This window comes from Pecten maximus, chromosome 10 (genome assembly GCF_902652985.1).
Source record: "Pecten maximus chromosome 10, xPecMax1.1, whole genome shotgun sequence".
Lineage (NCBI taxonomy): Eukaryota > Metazoa > Mollusca > Bivalvia > Pectinida > Pectinidae > Pecten > Pecten maximus.
Window position 1 is genome coordinate 30,076,462 of NC_047024.1, and position 26,346 is coordinate 30,102,807.

At 35.2% G+C, this 26,346-nt stretch overlaps 1 protein-coding gene across 1 annotated transcript; it reads right to left on the reverse strand.

The window, feature by feature from the left end:
- Positions 1 to 1,048: 1,048 nt before the first annotated feature.
- On the reverse strand, positions 1,049 to 26,346 carry LOC117336407 (alpha-1,3-mannosyl-glycoprotein 4-beta-N-acetylglucosaminyltransferase C-like). The gene is made up of 4 exons (XM_033896916.1): positions 26,189 to 26,346; positions 9,908 to 9,987; positions 4,829 to 4,910; positions 1,049 to 2,699 (listed from the first exon to the last, which is right to left on the reverse strand). The coding sequence occupies exons 1-4, from the start codon at positions 26,283 to 26,285 to the stop codon at positions 1,516 to 1,518; spliced, it is 1,443 nt and encodes a 480-aa protein (XP_033752807.1). The 5' UTR covers positions 26,286 to 26,346; the 3' UTR covers positions 1,049 to 1,515.

Here is a 26,346-nt window from a genome sequence, read left to right on the forward strand (position 1 = left end):
AGTAATGATGGACAAAAGACGGTCTTGAAGTTAACGGGAAAGAACCATATCAGGTAACATATTTCCAGCAGAAACAAAACATCCGTGTCAACCTGGTGTCGTCTTTGTTATTTATGTATTGCTATTGATATTTGTCTTGCTGCCTTACAGTATCGACTGTTTTATTGAATTAGTTATGTAGCTGTTGCACATTCCCATGCATATTTTTAGCCTATTTTGAGTTGTCTTCCACGCCTACTTGATATCAAAATTTTAAGCCTTCAGCATTAGATTAGATCTAGAAGGACGAAGGACTGTATGATGTCCCTAACATCACTGTTGAGATCTAGAAAGACAAAACAGGTGTATGATATCTCTAACATCACTGAAGAGTCCCAGATGGACGAAACAGCTGTATCAAATCCCAAACATTACTGATTATTCCTAGAAAGACGAAACAGGTGTATGGTGTCCCTAACATCACTGTTGAGATCTAGAAAGACGAAACAGGTGTATGATGTCCCTAACATCACTATAGAGATCTAGAAAGACGAAACAGGTGTATGATGTCCCTAACATCACTGTTGAGGTCTAGAAAGACAAAACAGGTGTATTATGTCCCCAACATCACTGTTGAAATCTAGAAAGACGAAAAAGGTGTATGATATCTCTAACATCACTGAAGAGTCTCAGATGGACGAAACAGCTGTATGAAATCCCAAACATTACTGATTATTCCTAGAAAGACGAAGCAGCTGTATGATGTCCCTAACATTACTGATTATACCTGCAAGAAGAAGCAGCTGTTTGATGTCGCTAACGTTACTGATTATACCTAGAACGACGAAACGGCTGTATGGTGTCCATAACATAACTGATGAACCCTATAAGAACGAAGCAGCTGTGTTATGCAGTTTTATTTTTCTTTGTCTCTGCTGTATCTACACTGCACATCCCAGTTTGTATTGAAATGATCCAATGTATCGTGTATGCCTTTAATACCATTCTTTCTCTTACCATGGACTTTTCTTATCTCACCCTAGGGAAAAGACAAGCTACACGTGCTCTGTTCACATTCTTAACAATTGTATTTCGTCACGTCAACAATACTACGACGCCACTTCGACAATTCAAGCACGTCATGTCAACATTTCCATGCATTGATGTAACGTCAATATTAGATACATAATAGGGTAAACAGGGTGAGAGAAAAATAATCATTCACCCCCATGGAAGTGAGGCAGGGGAATCTCAATCCTCGGGGTAAAATAATTAAGCTGCCAACACTCGGCAAGCCTCGTGTATGGCAACTTTAGAATCTGGTTGAGATTCACCTGTCTCATCTCCAAGGGGGTGAACGATTCTATTAGTCAAAGAGTTTTGGTTTCCTGAAAAGTTACTATAAAAAGGAACAGTAGTAGCGTTTTTAGTAATAAATCTTTTACTGTATTATGAAAAATTGCTATGAAATGATAGTGAATTACATGATTAATACTTTCAGTTCAATTAAAAAGATATTTAAATGTAAAGAAAAGTCTATGGATTTATGGGTTTGTCAACGTCTACTTCGTTGCTAGTAAACACGGCTATTTCTCGGACAATCAACCAGAACGCTTGGTCACCAGTAACTGTCACACGAAGACAATGAACCGTGAAAGGACCAAGTTTTTTCCCTATATCTGTCACTTTTACCATTCCATTTTGGAATGTGCCAAGCAAAATATCATTAGTACACACGGCATGAGTGTCAGTTTTTTCTACTAAACTGAGACTAGCTTCTAGTTTGCCGTTCTCGAGACGGTCGGTCGGATGTTCTTTCGACCCAGTGTCAATTATCACTTTGTCAATATGCTGCGGCGTGTTGAACACAATTGTGATAGTGTCTTTATCTTTAGGTGCCACGTGTGTCCAAAAATAGCCATCGGCTAAATCGTATGCAAGATTTGGCGGAAAATCAGGCATAGTTTCTATGCTTGTGAATACTTTTGCAGGGGGATTTTCGCCATTAAATTGTTTTTTCATAACGTCAAAATATTTATCTTTTAACGGCTGAATCTTCCCTTTAAGAGACGATTGTACACCAATGTGTTGAAACAATGTCGGATGAATAATCCGTCTTTCAAATTGTAACATTAATATATTGAAATATAAATATGTGAAATCCACTGGTTGTTCTTCATAGAACAATAATGTGATTTTCGCCAATTTTTCCAAATCTTTAGAATGAAAGACTTTTCCGATAAATCCCAATTCCGAAAATTCCAGACAGACCCATCCGTCCGATTCCTTCAGTAGATGATCCCTGATACTCTGCATGTACCCAGGAATGGTATACACATCATCCTCTAGCTGCATATAGTACGTAGACATCGGTTGACTGTACATGAACAAAAACGCATAATCAGCATTTTGTTTTGAACGCCACTTCCGCTTTTCCTCGGGATCATTATACGTATGTTGTAGATTTGACAATGATGGATAGAACTTGTATGGTGCCTGTATGACTTGTAACACGCCTGACCGGATATAATATGGGTACTTCCGGTTGAGCGTCTGAGTCATGTTTTTCTTCCATTCGTCGTTAAAGTCAGCAAGGAAGACAACAATGTAAGTGTCTGTAAGCTCGGCGTTTGTAGTACAATTAAATAAGGATTCCAGCGTGTTAAAGAAGTAGGTGCTCTTCTGTCGACGAATTGTTGGGATTCCAATGGTCAATAAACCTGCAATAAAGTCATTATTTATTAATTGAAATATTGCGACAGCCAAAAGAATGATATTACATGTGCTGCATTGTATTTCATATCTACAACGCCACGATACAAACAAACTATATATATAGAAAGAAGACTGATATTCGATATCCGTAGTGTGTCCGTTATGACGATATAACTGTAACCATGGTGACGGCAACCACATTAGTCAGCAAAGGGTGTAGTGGATGTAAATAAACACATTGAACTATGTTGCTATACTAGATATTGTCGTTATAAATGACAGAGCTTCGCTAGAAAAACGCAACAGTTTGCCTGCAACACTCAGGCCTTCACACCATAGTAAGGCAGCTAATGTTTAAGTCAATAGACCGTGTGGATTTTTATTACATAAAAATAGATTTTTGTCTTACATATGTATTTTCTCAGCCGATGAATAAACAAAAATAATACTTCATCTTTTGATTGTTTTTGTTTTTGTTTTGTTTTGCCGGGCTTTGTCAGACTCGTTATAATGGTACCCTTTCTAATACAGTTAAAACTCCTATGTGATTCATATCTTAGATACAAAAAATATAGACTAACGAGGAATATCAAATAACACTTACTGTATACCATGTTAAAGCTGTATACTGTATAACATGTAATAACTGTATACTGTATACCATGTAATATCTGTATACTGTATAACATGTATTAACTGTATACTGTATAACATGTAAAAGCTGTATACTGTATATATATAATAATTGTATTCTGTATACCATGAAATAGCTGTATACTGTATACAATGTAATAGGTGTATATTGTATACCATGTAATAGCTGTATACTGTATGTATGTAATAATTGTATACTGTATACCATGTAATAGCTGTATACTGTATACCATGAAAAAGCTGTATACTGTATACCAGGTAATATCTGTATACTGTATACCATGTAATAGCTGTGTACTTTATACCATGTAATAACCGTATACTGTATACCATGTAATAATTGTATACTGTATACCATGTAATAGCTGTATACTGTATACCATGTAATAATTGTATACTGTATACCATGTAATAACTGTATACTGTATACCATGTAATAACTGTATACTGTATACCATGTAATAATTGTATACTGTATACCATGTAATAACTGTATACTGTATACCATGTAATAGCTGTATACTGTATACTATGTAATATCTGTATACTGTATACCATGTAATAGCTGTATACTGTATACCATGTAATAACTGTATACTGTATACTATGTAATAACTGTATACTGTATACCATGTAATAGCTGTATACTATGTAATAACTGTATACTGTATACCATGTAATAGCTGTATACTGTATACCATGTAAAAGTTGTATATTGTATACTATGTAATATCTGTATACTGTATACCATGTAATAACTGTATACTGTATACCATATAATAGCTGTATACTGTATACTATGTAATATCTGTATACTGTATACCATGTAATAGCTGTATACTGTATACCATGTAATAACTGTATACTGTATACCATGGAATGTTCTCGTTGTGTTAAATGTTAAATATTTTGGCGATGGATAGTATACTGTAAACAATGGAGTGTTCGTTGTGTAAGACATCAGATATTTTTGCGATGGACAATATATATACATGTATACCATAGAGTGTTCGTTGTGTTAGACATCGGCTATTTTGACGATAGATAATATATATCATACCATGGAGGGTTCGTTGTATTAGACGTTTGATATTTTAGCGATGGATTGTATAGTGCATAACATTGAGTGGTCGTTGTGTTGGACGCTAAATATTTATTATGTATAAGATTCCACGAAAAAAAAATACAACCGATATTGCTGTTGTTGCTAAACTACCCTACTTACTGTAATCTGTACCACGAATTTATCTAAATAGATTAAAGCCGCGAAAGAAAGTGACAACGAGCATTTCATGTTATACAGAACCTAACGCCTGTGCTTCTAACAATGCGTCTATGGACACCTCACCATGTAATCATAGTGAATGTGTTGGTTTCTTTCTTGACGGCAAAATCATTATGTTTCGGGGAAGAGAATATACTAACGTGTAATGAAATACACACAAAAATAAAACCTACTTTATAGGACTTTATCACTTACGTTTTGTCAAGTTCCCGGTAGAGAAAATTGTTGCCTCTTGTCTCCAGTCGCCGGTGAGAGACTCGATCCCCGACACATCAGTCTACAAAAAAATGAACATACATATCAATTGTTACTTCATGACATTGCCCTTCCCTGTAATGTAAATATCCTTTACAAACAGGTTTCACCGAAAGGAAAGTCTGATTCTCACTTAAATGTCGAAAATGTCTGAACACTAGAACAATGTGCTCAGATACCGATGGTAAAGCACCAAGAGAGTGGGATCAGGTGTTCCAGAATGTTAAACGTCTTCTATTACATTGGCATGCAAAAATGTCATGCTTCGATGTGAAATCAGGGAACCTTCCAATGTCTTAAACATGTACATGCATTTTTAATGAAGCGCATGTCTCTTTCCTTCAACATCGGATACCTGCTTACTTATGCAACTTAAAACGGGTTCTTGATACGAAACCCTACACAAATATTTGTTTACAAATTCATGCACAAATTTCAACGAATATTTTATTGTATTGAAGTCACATTAATCGTTAGGATATAAATGTTGTAACATAATCCCAAACATGTTTCAGATAAAATTCCATCCTTTGTATTACTGTCAACATATTAAAGCCACACTCCTAATGAAACACTATGAAGTCGACATCAGAACCACGCTATCACAAGGAGACAAACATACCGCAACCTCCCAAAACACTACACGCATGCATGCACATGAATTTTATGCATATAAGCTGAAGAGAATAAACCATAAAAACAGTAAATCGCAATCTACAGTACCAACTGCATGAATGCTATTCCCTTGTCGTGTGTAGTGGTTGCTGCTGGACAGAAACCAGTGGAATCCTTAACTATTTATTTGAATGGCTTTAAATATTAAATTTGTTTCTGCTCCTTTAGCTGGCTATTCCCATTGTGATGTTTTAATGGCAGTATTGCAGCGTCATGAGTACGTATGAAGCGCCCACGTCTAGTGTGTGTTCCTGTGATCTAGCATGGTTATAGGAAGATGTAGGGCTCTAGCCGTGCAACATTAGGTCATTATTTGAATCCCACTGAATTAAAACTTCAATTTTTAATTAGCACACGTGACTGCCGCTGTGGCGTAATTGGATATGCAGCATGGTGGTAGCATAGATAGGTCATTACTGAATATACCGCGGTACATTTCAGAGCGGAGAAGTGGGCTCAATTTCATATAAGCGTATCAATATTTCAGATGGTATGGGTCTCGAGTCATGACGTGTGCTGAGCAAGGCCAGGCTAGTGACGTCAAACGTCTGATTTAATTGTGCGCTATTCTGTACCAGAAGTTGATACACCTATTTTTTGCAATCGTTGTCAAATGAATAAATTTATATTCATTTACTACAAGAGATGTTTCATTATATACATTTACTCTATCTGCATACCGATAAGATTACACTTATAATAAATTCAAACATGTGACCTCCGATATTAAGGAAAGCATGGTAACATGTAAAAATACTTCTGATTTTTTTTGATGCCATGATTTACAGTTTGGAGGTATTCAAACTCTGATTTTATTGTACATAATCCATATTTGACCTAAATTTACATGGCGAATGTCGCCAATAAAACAGAAGACGCATACACTTCCGGAACACTTGGCCCAAGTTTCATCAATATCCCTGAATTCCTTAACGTAACATTGCCAACGGATAGCATTACAGAACTAAGGAAAGTTCGTTAACTTAGGGTTTAAATCCGATAATGTTTCCTATTGAACGTTTTCCATAAAGGTATCTTGATCTCCGTGCAAACATTTTGTTGATATTTTGCCCTTGTTTATCGATTTCGAGCTTGAATGATGATTTCGCCTGCATGTCGATATTCTCTACTTGTTGATATTAGATTCAGGTTATGCACTATTTTCCGTATATGAACCGCGACATTCTACCGCTATGCATCAAACGTCACATTTGAGGGTGTGAACTAAGGTCTAATATAGTTTCTAGGAGCGGACGGTTTTTAATTTACATGTTCACTTAATTAATCAATTCATAAATAGTAATGTTCTATCTTATCAGTGCATTGATATCAATTCAAATTGTGGCCGCATTGAGTAAAAATAAAGGCGGTAATCCGCATTGTTTAGAAACTTGTAGCTATACTGACCTTTTACGGACAAGTTTTGTTTTACTTTATATACAACTGATCCATATCATACCCAGATAACACACCGGATCGTTCCAATAAATAGAGAAATGTAAACGTACAGTTTAGTCTTGTTTGATTGTTGAAATCAAAATTAAAAACAAACAAACAAACCTTGACTTTTATGGGACGGATCGTAATTTTCTTGATATTTTTTAATTTCTAGGAATTACTGTAAATGCAGTTTTCCCTATATCATCGTAGTATATTTATTGCATTTGTATCAGTGAAATATCAGGAGTTATCAGTTTGATCAGGAAAATTATGCAATCACCGTTTTATCTTAAATGCATATGATCGCTTATGTTGATAAGTGTATACAGAGCAATAAGCAATTCATCGCTTTGAAATTTACCCCATTTGTTTAATTTAGATGCACAGAGAAGCGAAGGTGTGAGAAGATATTGCTTTATTCTACCTTTGATGTATACACCACAGTTTTTACTCAGATGCAGATTTGATATCAGTTTTATATGCAAACCATACCAGTAGTAACATAAAATGTTGAAATTGCGTTGGGCAGCCCATTGATAATGGCGCTGTCTTGTCGCCAAGCCAAACGTCATTAGAATGCGACGTCAAAGCCTTTGGTTACCCGGTCATTTGACACAGAGATTTTTCTAAGTTTTGTTTATTAAAATGATAATAAAAAAAACAATTAATGGTTTCCCGTGGGATATCAAATATATTTCACTCGTATGAAAGAATTTAACGATACCTTTCACTCGTGCTTCGCATTCGTGACAAATTCAGATATTCTATGATCTTTCCGAAATATGTATGATATTCAACTGAAAACGATTAAATATCTTCTATACATGGTTATATTTAAAGCTTACATAACCATATTGCATGAACCCCGATGGGATACCATGATGAAAGCAGGCGTAATTAATGCATGTGTTTGAGTTCTGTATTATCAATACCAAAGTCATTTGAAAGGCGGAGAAGGTTAAAACAACGTCAAATAATTGCAATGATAGTCCTATGAGATTTCTTCTGATAATCATCACGAAGAATTATGTATACTACATTTGTATAGTATATTATAGGTTTTTGATATGAACAGATTATCGTGGTGATATGAGATCGACTGAGGTATCGTTTGGGATTTGTCATATCATCTTACCACTGAGTTAATTAGAAATGTTGTCGACAGGCTTTAGGGTATGTTGTTGTTTAATATGACACACGAATCCCCATTACTTATCTTTCATTAAAGATTAACGAATCATAATAATGTTGTGCTATACTGTATGATGTCCTTTATATAATACACAGTATGATGTTGGGACACATACATGTATAGAGGGTGTCGTGCGTATTGTCTCGTATGGTATTGTAAGTACTTTGTTGTTGTTTTTTTTGTATTGTATTTACTGTATAATATTGTTTTACGGCCCATCATCAATTTGAGTCGTTTAGTGCCACTGTTAATAGGTAAATATCATAAAATCATTTATATCAAACCAACACATTATACGTTATGGTATAGATCTATTGCACGTGAATAAGCGTTTCATAGACGTAACACAAATAAGTGTAACATTAAACGTAAAACCATCAGTTGTTCCAAAACTCTTAGCCAGATCGAAGAAATTGTACTGAATTATGTATCGGAGATCCTTGTTAGAGATACGAGATAGTAATAGCTATCTGCTAGCAAAATTTTAGGTTAAAATTTTGTACCTGTGTTTCTATCAGATTCAGACCTTTGCTGTACACTTTAATGGCCTTTCCACTACTGTAATGTATCAATGTATAACATGGATAGAATTTATCACCACCATGAGAGTGAGACAGGGGAATTTCATCCCGAGGGGGTACTTGTACAGCTAAATTATCTTACCCCGAGCATTGGGATTCCCCTATACATCTCACTTTCATGGGAGTGAATGATGTCACGTCACGTCGACAATTCAATCGAGTCACGTCAACATTTCCTTGCGTTGATGTAATGTCCATATTAGATACAAAAGAAGGTAAAAAGGGTAAGAGAAAAATAAGCATTCACTCATTGAAGTGAGACAGGGGAATCTCAACCCTCGGAATAAAATACTTAAGCTGTCAAACACTCGGCAAGCCTCGTGTTTGGCAACTTAAGAATCTTCTCCCTCGGGTTGAGATTCCCCTGTCTCACCCTCAAGGGAGTGAGAGATTCTATAATTTAAAATTTCGGACATAGCTGTCCGGGGTCAGAGAAAAGAAAATCCAAACCGGTAAAACTTCGGATGTCACTGTTCATGGTAAGAGAAAGGAAAATCTTACACAGGTAAAATTGTGGATATATCTGTCCAGAGTAAGAGAAAAGAAATTCTCTTACCCTGGACAGAGATATCCGCAGTTTTACCGGGGTGAGATTTTCTTATCTCACCCTAGGGGAAAGACAAGCTACACGTGCTCTTTGAACGTGCTCTTGTTCTCGATAGGGTGACGTCACTATGACCTGACCTGAAACGTTTGAGTGTTAATATCAGTAATATTCACAAAAGAAATTAACATAAGTATTCATTATCAGAGTTAAGTGAGTGTTTGGTAGATATTTTGTATGAAATCACAACAGTCATCCGCTGTCCACGTGTTGTTGTTTACATACGTTTAGATTTGGTTCACACTATGATTGGAAAACAGGTTAAGAGAAACATAATCATTCTCCCCTTTTTGGGATGAGATAGGGGGATCTCAACCCTCGGCAAGCCTCGTGTTTGGGAATTTAACAATCTCCCACAAAAGGGGTGAAAGATTCTATTAATCACACACTGGTTAAATTGTGGATATCTCTGTCCAGAGTAAGAGAAAAGAAAATCTCACACCGGTAAAATTGTGGATATCCCTGTCCATGGTAATAGAAATCGTATATCTCTTATACGGCATTAATGCTGATTACATTTACTATACCTTAGTTGGTTCAGGTTGACTCTCCAGTACACCACTGTGGAGGTACCGTCGGTTTCCATGAGGTTTACTCGTGTGCATGTCTATTAAATAACAAAAGAAATTTAATATTGAGAAGTGATGATGATATTTGTATTCTGGCGCCCTAAAAGTTTACATTACTTGCCTTAGAAAACAATCAAAGCTTATCAGAATGATTTCATTCTAGATACGCAGAAATAGAATTAACTCTGAATTACATGCGTTATTTTTCAATGCATAAAAATCCCTGTTCATTTGATATAGAGGAATCCATTGTGTTGATCCCTGTTCATGAGATATAAAGGAATACCTTGTGTCACTGTGTTGTTCCCTGTTCATGGGATATAAAGGAATTCATTGTATGTTCTTCCCTGTTCATGGGATGTAGAGAAATCCATTGTGTGTTGTGCCATATATTCATGGGATATAGAGGAATCCATTGTGTTGATCCCTGTTTATGAGATATAAAGGAATACCTTGTGTGTTCCTCCCCGTTCATGGGATATACAGAAATACATTGTGTGTTGTGCCATGTTCATGGGATATAGAGAAACTCATTGTGTGCTGTGCCCTGTTCATGGGATATAGAGAAATTCATTGTGTGCTGTGCCCTATTCATTACTGGATGCTAATGCGGGCGCTAACCCTGTCTGCTCTATGAACCAAATACAGAATCCCCAAAGACCGACAGATTGGCCTTTGATACAAACCCTCAGCCGTTAGATACCCAGCTACCACATTAATCAAACACTGATATACAGATACTGGTAGATCTTGTTGTTACACAGCGGGTATATGAGATTAATTTGTATTGATATTTGAGTCGGATCATTCATTGTGGAGCGATCAAACGCGTGTGAGTTGTAATAACGTTCCTGGATTTTCCACAATGGTCTGTAGCGCTAACAGTGCTTTATCTTGGCTTCAGGACTTCCTTTTCCTTAGAATTTCCTTTATTTCTATTTATAAAAACGAACTAGTGTAGGAGCACTGAAAACACACGTTGTATCACTATTTGTCGTAAGAGGCAACTAATGGTACACCTTCATCAGCAGTACATCAGCAGTATCATTGTTGATTTATCCGATGTATTCAATTAATAAGGTATTGAAGTGTATAATGCTTTCCATTGCATTAGATCATAGGAGAGTGGACCCTCTGTAGAATTGGCAATTCAGAGGAAAGTGAATAAAGAAAAAAATGTCATTTGTCCCATTACAGCACCTCGAATCCTATCATTATTATTATTTCTGGTCAAGGTTTTCATTGGCTTGTTCTTACTTGATTCTCGTCCTCATATATCACTTGGTTATTGCCAGAACGTTAAGCCCCAAACAAGCACACGCTCTTAGCCCCAAACACGCACACGCTCTTAACAAGTGCAACCAATAATTGCGACGCTCACCAGCAGCAGCAATGACACTATGCACTCATTTTTTATGTATGTATAAGCATGTCATTTTAAAATTGTACGTCACATATCATCACTCCCAGACCTCTAATGGATGTATAAGTCAAATTAGAAGGGTGTGAGGTGTAGACTTTTCCACTTACAAGCTTCCCAAAAACTGATTCCAAAATCTTGTGGGTTTTAGTGCCAAACATGTTAAGTCCACACGATAGTAAAATGCGAAAAAATCAGCATTTTTTTCGGCATGCTTTGCAATAACACAACTTCTTCACCTCTAATGAATGTATAAACTAAATTAGAAGGGTGTGAGGTGTATACCTTTGGACTAAGAAGCTTTGCAAAAACTGATCCCAAAAACTTTAAAGTCATGGGTTGGGACGCCGACGCCGACGCGGCGATAACGAAAGGAGGTTGTTAAAAAGCCTCTTCTGTCTTTGACGATAATAATTTGTTCATTCATCATGGGAGGAAAATTCCTGCATATAGTCTTTAAAAATCGTTGTCAAGTGTAAATGTTATCATTGAACTACTTTCAGCTGGACGTTATGGGCTGATAAATGCCACATGGACAAAGGCAAATTCAACATGATGCGCACAAGCGTATCCAGTTGGCATTAATCAGCCCATTACTTTCAACTGAAAGCAGTTCAATGCTTAATTGATATTGCTACGCACATTTGAGATGGGTTCATTACGGTAAATGATATTCTATTTAAGGGAGCAGACATATGTAAATATAGACACACCCAGACTGAAGAAGGAACAGATGGTTAAATAAGGCAATTTCACTCGATATTGTGAATAATGCATACATGTACCTGAATAATTGAAACAGCGTAAAAATCCGCTTTGAATTGTAGTAAAGTTCCGTTACTATAGCAATGTCTGACTTCCCTGCTATGAAATACATGTACACACGAGGTTGACAATGGTAGTATTTTTGTTAATCTATATGTATGAATTTTAACAGTTCGCTATTATAATTGCTGGATTTTTAAACATTCAATTAAAGCAGAACGTCCTGCCTTTGTCAATGTATATGTAAAACATTTTCAAACAAATTCAAATGCAGACTACATTTGATGTTCTGATATTTTTCCGTTTTGTATAAGGCTGCATAAACAATACCTTTGTAATATCTGTAATATTGTTATGTTAGGTCCGAATCGTAGGTTTGACGTAATAAAGATGGAACACTAGAAGAGACTCATACTGAACGTGACATGGTTCTATTGAAGGAAGAATGACCTGAAGGCGGATTAAGAAATATATTTTATAGAGATTAAAACACTGACTCATGTTTTTTATCAGTGAAGCAAAATTATATTTTTTGGAGAATGACTGATTCTTTATATTACGGTTAAAGTTTCGGATGTATCACCTTCACGTGTAACACATTCATACATAAAACATGGTTATGTGTATGTATGAATAGCTGTATAAGTGAGAGTCGAAAGTGATTGGAAAGAATAATCTGTATTGATCCTGTACTTGGCCTCGAATTCTAGATTCTAAATTCGAGACCATTGCCTTTCAAGATATAACATCCGATTCCAAATAAATGCCATAGCCGTCGTCTAATTACCTATCTGGCCCCCTCGGTCACGAATAGTAGGTTGGTTAAATGTTCCACTGGATATACTGAACGAGTATTCCTATATACTACTGTTAGACAATGATATCTAGGTGGAATTTACACCCGGCAGTCCAAGATCTCTCTACTTTTAATATGTTTGCCTTTATTTCTCCTACTAACGTCGACAGGGTATTTATTCCTGGATCATTGGTAATGTTGGTAAAAGCTTGAAAGAAAGTACAACGACTTTGTTTTCCCTTAAAACTTTATTTTACAAACGTCATTAATTGGGTGAAAACAACACACAAACACATATCCCTTACTTACAACAGGTAAACTATCATATACGCCTTTAAGATATTCTTAGAAAGTGGTTTGACCTATTTCGGGTTTGTGGTCGCATCACATGATCACTTTATACCCTTGACATCATTGTCGAGTCTAAGAAGGACAAAACAGTTCTATGGTGCAATTTAATTAATTTTGGTTCTACAGTATCTAATTCTTAATTAGTTTTAAAAAGACTCATGGTTATGTAGTCGCGTTAAAGTAAAAGATATCGAATGTCCTCTATGGAATGAGAAAAGAATATTACCATGTGATGTTTTGGCCAAGTATTAATATCTCCTCAATAGTAAAGTCATGTGGGGCGGTTCTCTAGTGAGACACTGATACTGTATATCATACCTTTCATCCCGAATTAATGTTCATACCTGTTAATTAGATCTCGTGTTTGGGAAAATACAAAATACAATATTGCAGAAAGATAATAAATAAGGAATATTCTGGCAATTCACCTGTTGTTTTTATTGACAGAGTTCTATAAATCTACCGAACCCAATAACTAAACCAAGCTACAATTCTTGTTCAACAGATGGTTTCCTGTCGGCGAGACCATTGGTGCTATAGGTGAATTATTTATTCCCTATTCGGAAAGGTAGAGTAATAAAATGTTCATTTTATTGTAATTAGGATTTGGGTAAGAGACGTACTGTCGGTCCGGACTGCCTCTCCGGGAAGGTCAGTAAGGCACATTTCTCTTCAGCGTTTTAAGCAAAAGAAGATGTCAAGTAAGATGCATTTTGATGAGAGCGACCTCGCTCAAATATGTTATAATAAGAATTGGAAGGTAGCTTAATCTGTTATTAAGATATTTCTTCACTAAATCTAATCAAATAGGTATACCGACAAGTACCTGTACATATTTGCCGATGATCCGTAAAATTACATTGCATGTAAATTTTGGGCAAAACATAGGTGATGCCCTGTTTAATTTACCGATATATTTCACCTTCTTTGATGATATTGTTGGTTATTCCAATGTTATATGGCGCACCATACACAAAAAAAGCCCTGATTAATCAAACCCTGTGACATATATGTGTTGCATAGTTTAGAAATAGTAACCCGTTAATAAATTACAGTAGATAATGATTCTATTTTATTTATGTTATCAAAATAACAATTCACAATTGTTTTCACAATTCATTTTATTTCCTTAGAACTTGTTTCTAAGTTTATCATTATTTATTACTTTTAAATAATTTAACCACTTTTAAAAGTATATTTGAACACGAGGGCTGAACCATCTTCATAACCCTTTCAAAATAAACACGAGATTTTCAATCTTAGTTCTATCAATTCGCATATGCTTCCCATTTTATTAATTTATTTTTTTATTTATTTATTTATTTATTTATTTATTTATTTACTTATTTATTTATTGATATATCGTTTTGAATAAAATAGTATATTATTATGAATCAATGGTAGCAGCGTTATACATATACTTGTTATACTTTTTCTAGACGAAAGTACAAGATATGTACACCATATCGCGTTTCATATCATGAAATGCATGTTTAATGCAAAATACATGTTATAAAATGATTGCCTGGACAAAAGAAGTAATGTCGAATAAAACCAGATGTCCATATCTAACACCTATCTTGATTATGTATTCTTATAGAATCTGTCGAATAGTTTTCATGATATGGTCTAGTGGTTTTAAAAGTACAAGTTAAATGGCGTATGATAAGGACATGGTAAGGTTGTAGTGAAAACATGGGGAAAATCGCAAAAGTATAGTCGTTACACCTTACCTATAGTATACACCTTCCAACAGTGTACCCCAACCATTCTGAATATTGATAAAGCTAACAAATACTGTAATAAATACCGAGTACGGTGCTCAATTACCGGGGAATATCCGGAATGGGAAGGTATGGGGCCTAGTTGATGATGTTAATCAAAGTGTCCTATATACCGTCATACTTGTACAGGAAATGTATTTGGGTACAATATACAGGTTTTCGCTGCCATTGTCATTAATCAACTAGGACCTATACATTTCACACTATAGTTACACACATTTCACACTATAGTTACACACATTTCACACTATAGTTACACACATTTCACACTATAGTTACACACATTTCACACTATAGTTACACACATTTCACACTATAGTTAAACACATTTCACACTATAGTTACACACATTTCACACTATAGTTACACACATTTCACACTATAGTTACACACATTTCACACTATAGTAACACACATTTCACACTATAGTTACACACATATCACACTATAGTTACACACATTTCACACTATAGTTACACACATTTCACACTATATTAACACACATTTCACACTATAGTTACACACATTTCACACTATAGTTACACACATTTCACACTATAGTTACACACATTTCACACTATAGTTACACACATTTCACACTATATTAACACACATTTCACACTATAGTTACACACATTTCACACTATAGTTACACACATTTCACACTATAGTTACACACATTTCACACTATAGTTACACACATTTCACACTATAGTTACACACATATCACACTATAGTTACACACATTTCACACTATAGTTACACACATTTCACACTATATTAACACACATTTCACACTATAGTTACACACATTTCACACTATATTAACACACATTTCACACTATAGTTACACACATTTCACACTATAGTAACACACATTTCACACTATAGTTACACACATTTCACACTATAGTTACACACATTTCACACTATAGTTACACACATTTCACACTATAGTTACACACATTTCACACTATAGTTACACACATTTCACACTATAGTTACACACATTTCACACTATATTAACACACATTTCACACTATAGTAACACACATTTCACACTATAGTAACACACATTTCACACTATAGTTACACACATTTCACACTATAGTTACACACATTTCACACTATAGTAACACACATTTCACACTATAGTTACACACATTTCACACCATATCTAACAATCACATGAACATTTCATCAATCATCCTAATTTCATTCCCATTTCATATCATTTTGTACCGACCCATGATAAAGTTAACAGTTGAGATATTTGACTCATTTCATACAACTATGCACCGACCCATGAAATATCTAACAGTCGAGAGATTTGACCCATTTATTATTTCACATAACCTCTTATTTACCAATCTTCTTAAATAAAGTTCAACAACAAAATGAAATATCTTCAGTATCCAATATCTGTAAACACAACATATTACGAGTGAAACCGTCAAATATCCATGACACCAAGACTAACTTGTATCCGTTATACTTCCTAAGTAAACACATATTATACCGACCTACGTCTATCATGTCACACATGTTTTCAATATAAAATTCAGTGGTTACCGCATAATGGCACTGAGATAAACTATTCGTCCATAATGTACATAAAACGTGTAAATTTAGTCCATAGCGTTATGGCACTTTCAAAACAAGTATCTGTATAAATGCTTATCTTAATATGCATGAAAGGCATATTATGATTTTTTTTGTAGGGACAAATAGGGGCGATGTCTAAATAAACCAGATGCCCATATTCTAATCATTTGAGGTTAGGGATTTTTAACCTTGTAACATCGTTAGATTACATCTTTGTCTCGATGTCGCGCCACACACAAGGGAGTGTTCACGATATATTTGAAGATGACAGTTTATCTACAAACTGTAATTAGTTCGTAAATGATATTGTCCTATATAATGTATACAAGAGAGCTGTCGTAAAACTATCTCCGCACTTGTTAGTTGTTTTTTTCTGATTCTCATTGAATGCTATTTTATACGATAGCCGATTAACGCCACATGAATAAAACATATCTCGTTATTATCTCGTTATTACGCTCTGCTTTATCTCGTTATTACGACTTAAGCTTTCTCGTTAATCGTACTAAAGAAGTAACACGAATCGTAATAACGTTAAAACGTGATAACGGGATTGCCTCAGTCGTAATAACGAGATAACGCAACTCGTAAAAACGAGATTTATTTTTTGTGTGGCTCTAATCAGGGATGTATTTTACTGCATACCATTCTGAAAAATGAAACTGGTGCAGCTGCACAATATTCCAGCGTAACACCAATAGAAAAAAAACTATCTGTTACAGCCTATTATCTTGAGAAAGTTACATCTCGTTACAGAGGCCAGAACCGACCTGACCCTCCTCGAACGTTGTATATTTAGTAGATATAATTGGTAGTTATATATAATTATTGTATCGTTCTAATAAATATAGGCTTAACTTGTATTGTGTAAATGAAACGTTTCTAGAAGTGTCCGACTGGTGTGGGTTATCAAGTATTGTTTAGAGAAACGTGGAGATTATGCAAGTTCAGATATTACATCTCTTTGTAAGTTGAACCTTATGTTAATAAAAGCAATATAGACATTCATTAGATTGCTTTTAGAACCGAACAAAAAAAACAGATAAAAGTTATAAAATTAATAAATTCAAAGCAAAACCAATAAATCAATAATTGAGTACATTTAACGAGACAATTTAGTCTTACGCGAATAATCAAGGCTCTAAGGTCGTTGATAAATCATAGAGAGAATCTTTATCAGAAATATCATCGGCATTCAGTAGATTGTTTTAAAAAAACCAAAACACAATATTTTTTCTGAATCATAACAAAAAAATGAATATAAATAAAATTATTGAAGTGCAGTAACATAGATAATTTAGTCCTAGACTTAGAATCCACGGAGAAAGAGAACAAAGTCCAAAACTCGTGGGTAAAATGTAGTCTAAGACAAAATTTCAAAGTGATTGGATTGCATACCATATGAGTTTGCTTGGAGGAACGTTGTATCTAATCACATCTAACATTTTTTTAATTAAGTCTACCACCATAACTATGTTACACGTACCCGTGTTTTTTTTACTATTTATAGACCATTACATGATTATATATTCATGTCGATCGTTAAACGTTACTTTCTACCTGCCTAACCATGACCTTTAACCTTAGGTTTATCAACATATATCACGCACGTTCATCTGAAGTTGAACAGTCTTGGTAAAAAAATTAAATGTACATTGCACGAAGTGATCACTGAAAAGAAAAGGTGTTTTTCAAATGTGTCGTTGGAATGTAATGTGAATATCAACTTTATTAATTAATTACGTTTTTTATTATTTCTTGAAAAAAATACAAATTTTTATGATTTAGTTTGTTTTTATAATGTTTCCATACCGAGGTATTGCATATTATGCTACAGAAGATATTTTACAATGTTTGAAGAACAAAAAAGAAAGCATCGCGGTTGTTGATAAGATATTCTACCAGGTTACACATGTATAATGCATGTGTGTTTACTAAACCACGTCTTCAGAACACATATGTACCACATATGCAATAAATAGATGATCTTCGAAATGAATCGCCTACTACCTATATTATGTAGAATAGATTTAAGCAAACACATCGCATAATCTAACATATATTACATGTAATATATTAAACTTCCTCCTCGTCATTATACTCTCAGCTTAACAGGTAAACAAGTGTATTCATATACAGTTTTATGCATAACATATACATTCAGTATGAGGCAGATCACAAATGATAGTACAAAAATATGGATATTAATATTCGCGTTTTATAGCAAAACTTATTCCCGACAAGAAATACCAGATAGATAGTGACATTTGTTATTTTATTTTTCTTGTCGCGTGACTCTAATAATTAATTTGCCGACAGTTGAGGTAGATTTTATGGATACAGGTAAGATAAACATGCAAGCTATCAATTATCAATATATTAATGCGGAAAATGTCTCCGCTGATGATTAATGAAAAGAAAATGTCAGTAACACCCTTATTGATCAAAGTAAAATGAAACAGCTTGTCTTGCCAGCGGTAGCCTAACAGAGATCATATTACCCCCCAAACAATATCATCTTACATCCAGTCCACTTCAACTCTTAATCAATTTCATTTAGGTAACAATAACTACATCATTGTATGAAGTGTGATTTAAAACGCTCTACCAACGATATTTAATAAAAAAAAAATGAAAAAGATTTTGACATTTCTTTCGACCTTTTTGAGTTTCCTCAGTCACCTACTGTACTACCCGTCAGCAATGTTTGGTCCTGATGCATCACTGGCGAGTCCTATAAGGACGAAATAGCTATATGATGCCCCTAACATCACTGACGAGTCCTAGAATGACGAAATAACTATATGATGTCCCTAACATCACTGATGAGTCCTAGAAGGACGAAATTGCTATACGATTCCCTAACATCACTGTTGAGTCCTAGAATAACGAAACAGTTATATGATGTCCCTAGCATCACTGACGAGTCCTAGAAGGACGAAATTGCAATATGATGCCCCATACATCACTGGCAAGTCCTATAAGGACGAAATAGCTATATGATGCCCTTTACATCACTGACGAGTCCTAGAATGACGAAATAGCTATATCATGCCCCTAACATCACTGACGAGTCCAAGAAGGACGAAATTGCTATATGATGCCCCTAACATCACTGACGAGTCCTAGAAGGACGAAATTGCTATATGAAGTCCCAAACATCACTGACGAGTGCTAGAATGACGAAATAGCTATATCATGCCCCTAACATCACTGACGAGTCCAAGAAGGACGAAATTGCTATATGATGCCCCTAACATCACTGACGAGTCCAAGAAGGACGAAATTGCTATATGATGCCCCTAACATCACTGACGAGTCCTAGAATGACGAAATAGCTATATCATGCCCCTAACATCACTGACGAGTCCAAGAAGGACGAAATTGCTATATCATGCCCCTAACATCACTGACGAGTCCTAGAAGGACGAAATTGCTATATGAAGTCCCAAACATCACTGACGAGTGCTAGAAGGAAGAAATTGCTATATGATGCCCCTAACATCACTGACGAGTCCTAGAATGACGAAACAGTTATATGATGTCCCTAGCATCACTGACGAGTCCTAGAAGGACGAAATTGCTATATGATGTCCCAAACATCACTGACGAGTGCTAGAAGGACGAAATTGCTATATGATGCCCCTAACATCACTGACGAGTCCTAAAAGGACGAAATTGCTATATGAAGTCCCAAACATCACTGACGAGTGCTAGAAGGACGAAATAGCTATATGATGTTCCTAACATCACTGACGAGTGCTAGAAGGACGAAATTGCTATATGATGTTCCTAACATCACTGACGAGTCCTAGAATGACGAAACAGTTATATGATGTCCCTAGCATCACTGACGAGTCCTAGAAGGACGAAATTGCTATATGATGTCCCAAACATCACTGACGAGTGCTAGAAGGACGAAATTGCTATATGATGCCCCTAACATCACTGACGAGTCCTAGAAGGACGAAATTGCTATATGAAGTCCCAAACATCACTGACGAGTGCTAGAAGGACGAAATAGCTATATGATGTTCCTAACATCACTGACGAGTGCTAGAAGGACGAAATAGCTATATGATGTTCCTAACATCACTGACGAGTCCTAGAAGGACGAAATTGCTATATGATGTTCCTAACATCACTGACGAGTCCTAGAAGGACGAAATTGCTATATGATGTTCCTAACATCACTGACGAGTCCTAGAAGGACGAAATTGCTATATGATGTCCCTAACATCACTGACGAGTCCTAGAAGGACGAAATAGCTATATGATGTTCCTAACATCACTGGCTCTTTTGTATATAAATCTCAATTTGTATTGTAAGGACCAAATATCTTGTGTTTTTCATTTCAACTTTATTTTTCTATTCCTTAATTTTAACACGTTGATACGGGTCAACATGTGGACATCCAGAGGTCTCAAAATGGGGCTGAACAATTACTGTCGTGAACTTGTAACAACTTTGATAAATGTTTATATTGGTTAGGTGTCACAGAACATAGAATACGTGTGGACATTTAGAATCGAACCCACCAATAATGATCATCTTGATGCTGTTCTAAGTTTGTCGAAAAAATAACTCGCATGAACTAATGCTGATTGTTAATATGTACGCGACGTTAAATAAGGTATCCTGTGTCTTCTATAATGATATGTACAAATCTAAATAACGTACGTATTTATGTCAATCTAATACAATATCTATACCTTTTAAATCATATCTAAAAGAATAAATTAGTCACCAGGAGATCAATATGAATATACCTTAGCCTCCCAAAACACACGGACTCACCACATGCATGCCTCTCACACACAGACGAGGGCGTCCATACATGACTATAACTGTTATATAGGACGTTAAACAAAACAAAGCCATATTTATTATATCCATATTCTTTGGTATTTTACTTCACCCTTCAAATCAACAATTGTGTCCTAAACAAACATCCACCTGCCATAAGCAAAATTTGTTTGAAAGTACTATATAGACAAAATGAGTTTTTCTGTAGTTGGAAACAAGAATGTGGCTTAATAAAGGAGGCTCATGAAATTAACATGCTCTATTGACCACTTCCCCCCTTTTAGACAACCTCTTGCTTTGCTGAACGGATATCACCTGCTCACCGACTTTATTGCTAATTTGCCATACATTTACCCTGAATGAACTGCTTCTGTCGGCGGGTCGTTAAGTCATGAATAAATAAGTCACAGACACCTTACACGTCATGATTCACTGTCCGACGTCATTATTCATTGGTCGTATCTAGGGTGAAAATAACGCCATAAGAACACCTTACCATAGTATAATAGCACATCAGGACAAAACTAGATTTTATAGGATAGTGGTCATACCTCCACCTAGACGGCCGGGGATCGATTCCCCACACATACCTGTAAAGGTTGTTGTCACCGGCCCGATCATGTAGGGTTCTCTGGTTTTCTCTAGATTGGCTACCAGACCCTAAAATTTTTGTTAAGTATTGCCAAGCTAAGTTCTAATACTAGATTATCTGTCCATAGGTTGAAACTTAGGATCTGACATTTCCTAGAGACCAAAATCATAAAGCTCAATTTTATTTATAATTTCAATATTCTAGAGACATGGGCCAGTCTCTGGTTTCCTCCCACAGTAAGATATCTCACGATACCTTCCGTATATCAACTTATAGTTTATAAGTTGATATACAATACTTGTTACTTGTTTTGCAGTTATTGCAAAACTAATTAAACATTTGATCGAAGGATTTTTCAAAAGACACACATGATATTAGCATTTTTCAAATCTGTGATGCTTAGGGCACCACACCGCTACCCATGTCAAAATATATAATTTTCTAAATTGGATTTCCGGTTTCGAAAGAGTGATAAGTATATTTGTATATTATGAGTCGTGACACAATTCAATTTAATTAAAACATGACAAATGAATTAAGTTACAATAAATTACTAATAATTAGCTGTCAGAAATTACAGCCATTGGTTACAGTTCATTTCCGTATGTTTCCTATGTTCTATGTATAACAGGACACGGGAGTAGACGTGATCGGTACAAACTCACATACTTTGATATAAGGAAACTTATGTTAAACAGCATAAAATGTGTCATCCCCGGATGCATTACTAGTATACGATGTACAATTTCTTCCTCATAGTCATATGGTGAATCAGGTGTGTTGTAGTCTAAATTCATCTTTTCGCTATTCACCCCAATCTAAATAAAATACTACTTCTAATGCACGGCTAGCAAAGAATTAATATTTTCCTATAACAGACACTTTTATTTTAATTTATAGCCGTTTCGGTCGAGTGTTTTGAACTATAATAATATTCTGACAGTATTTTCTCGCTTGAAATTGAATATTGATGTATGAAGGCTGCTGTCATGATTCGGGTAGGTGAGCCGATATCAAGAGACAGGCTGTGTCGCTACACAAACACTATAGATATTCATATTTATGCTGCAGTGTGTGCAATCTCCTCCACAATTAGTCATCCTGTATTTATAGCCATTATTTTATAATTATGCACTTTCTTTAAAACTTACAAAAATATATGTTTATGAAACAGAGTTATACTGCAAGATGTTTTATTTCGTGGAGCAAATTGTTCACGAATGTGAAACTCATTCGCGAGGGCTATATTTTATGCAACATTCCCTAGCATTTGTAATAAAATGTGCCTAGCACATAATATATAAGCAAGGAGACTCAAATTCGAATTGAAACAATACAATGCCATTCGGGCCATGAATATATGCTGGGTACATAATTTTGGACTGTCCTATATGAACACGAATATTGAGTGGTCGAAATAAATTCCCACGAATATTACTAAGTATACAGTATTTTAATTTGATTCTGGAATATTTGTCCTTGGGATCTTGTCGTGGCAACACTTAATTTTATACAAAGCGGAAGTACGCCATATAATGACGTTCATAATGTTTTCAGTGAATCATGAAATCATTAAGAATTATTTCCTTTTAAAATTTGTATAATTAGCATAACGATTATCAGTGAATACGCATATAAAGCAGGCTGCTGAATATTGTTTTCCAGTGCATGTATATGTAACATAGCTTCTGAGATGTTAAACTAACATAAAGACTGTAACATGTGTTTTTAATCAATTTCTCCTTCATTGTGTTAGTTATTCGATCGTCACAGCATCAGCAGGGAAATTCCCTCCGATCAATATTACAAATAAAACGACGATATTGTAACATTCTGTGAGTTATATGGTACATATGTACGCCTTACCCCTGCTCGTGTAATTTTTATAATGTTATAGATTACCACAGAAGAAACAGCTGTATATCCTCACAACCACGTGTAAACTGATATGATACGAGTTTAACACACTTTTCTCCGAGATATATACAGTCATATCTAGGCGGTCTTAGCAAATCGAACACTGAGGTCTTTTTGAAACGGTCGGTTAATGTTTATTTATACAAATGTTTTTGTATGTTTTAGGTGGACTGGTTTCTGGGGCTTAATGAAATTTTGGATACACCCATCATTTGTCTATCTAGGGCAAATAAATTCGTACTTCTCGTTCCAATAGACATTTTAGATGCTATAGGCTATTCTCATAATCCTAAATAAATAAACACGAAATCAGATCCAAAACTTGTCACATCTATGGTATATCAGATAGTCTAATAGAGCAATGAACTGGATAGACACCACAATATTGATATAGATATGTGTTCTCTGTCTTAATGTATAACTATACATTATTCTATAAGGTATTATTAAATATCTAATATATATATAATTCAAAAGTATCAGAAAACTTTATTCTTCAAATTAATAATATAGTCAACATAATGAATAACTTATAGATTAGTCTAACTTTCAAAAAAGTGTTTCATCACAAGTACATGTATAGTTATAACAATAGGATGAAATCATACGATTTCAACTCTGATAGTACATGTACTTGTATATATATATATATGTCAAGTAGTAATAACGACAGTACAGACAAGTAAATTGTCGAATTTTCGAGGCAATCTGCCCCTTTATCAAGACACGGGTAAATTACGTACGATCACATATAGACATAGAACATGAAACAGTTACACAAATATAGTAGGTATAAACAAAACAAAAATATATATATATATATCGGTACACAATGCGCCTCTAGTCACTGTTCTATGCCTGTTTATATACCAATTTACTATTGGAATAACGATATAAGCTACTGTATTGTTTTTCGTGGTTTATTTTTATGGTGTAATCATCACGCCCAGGTATCGTTCTTTACATAGATCAGCAAGGTTATCGAGTGGGTTAAAATATACAATGTTTATAAAGGAAAATAATATTAAATACCACGGCGGTCAAAACACTGGGGTACACGGGTACATGAACAGGTATTGTACTCCTGTGTCCCGAGTACATGTCGTGGGAGCTACAGTTTTCAAACCCTCGATATTCCCGGGGTCATGTTCACTTTCACCCTTGTAAACTTACTACCCCTGGAGTATCGCGGATGTATAAGGTGCTGTCATGGTTCACTTCACAACTCCACAAGATTCAGAGTAGTTTCCACACAAGACACATTATACTATTTCAAAACACCCAGGCGCCGTGTTTATCTTATTACATATATATAGTTACGAACCAATTTTCATATCCATCCTACCTAGTATGTGAAAGTTATGTAGCAGACTAACAAGGCTTTTTACTATACTTCCTATTCTCACATCAAGACAATCACTGCCTGACAATAGACGCGCAGGGAAGCGTTTGCTTCACACAGCATGACTTCAAACTTGTGTACTGGTCAAGAAAGCTAAACATAGTAAATGACCAGCTGTGGTCTGTACCTGGGAGAGGTAAGATGGGTCAAAACCTTGTTTTCTTCTCCACTCCTAATAATACCCATCTTTAGTACGTATAGCATTGACTCGAATCATAGCGAATGACACAACCTCTTCATCATTTCCGCGTTCACTATAGTATACAATTAAAACTGTTGTTGTCGGGAGGTCCGAGATGCAGGGAAATATGTATTAATATCCTGTGTTAGCTGAAACCACGGCTGTGTGTCATGTTACACTAATATTACTCTATAGCGTGCACGTATGTGATACTAACCTAACAAACGTCTGTTTACATTAAGTATCATATGGTCACTTTATAAGTTTAATATAAGTTGAATTAAGTCATTTGCCGTCACTTAAACTTTGAACACATAACAGTATTCTAAATAGTTTCCCTTTCAACAAATATATTTTATATTATAAAATTACAATAAAACGCCGTCTAAAATGGTTAAAATCGCTAAAAAGCTCACAATATATAGACATAATAAAACAGACAGTGATGTATGGGGTATGATATTAAAATTATTAAAATGTTGTTAACTAGACCGTGTACAGTACACAATCATTTATGGTACTTGCCCCATCCATAAGAAATATCATTAATCATATAGTTTTCATTTGAGAAATTTAAAGGTGTTTTCTCAGATGAAAAGAGTAAACCATTCATACTTACACACATCACTACGGTAAAGAATAAGTACTTGTAATACCAATGCTACTACAGTTATTCCCGCCACGACACTAAGCGTCCGACTCCTTGATCGCCACATCCTATACTATGACATACTATCCTCTGGTACTGTATACACCGGAGAGATGGCTCGATTAGCG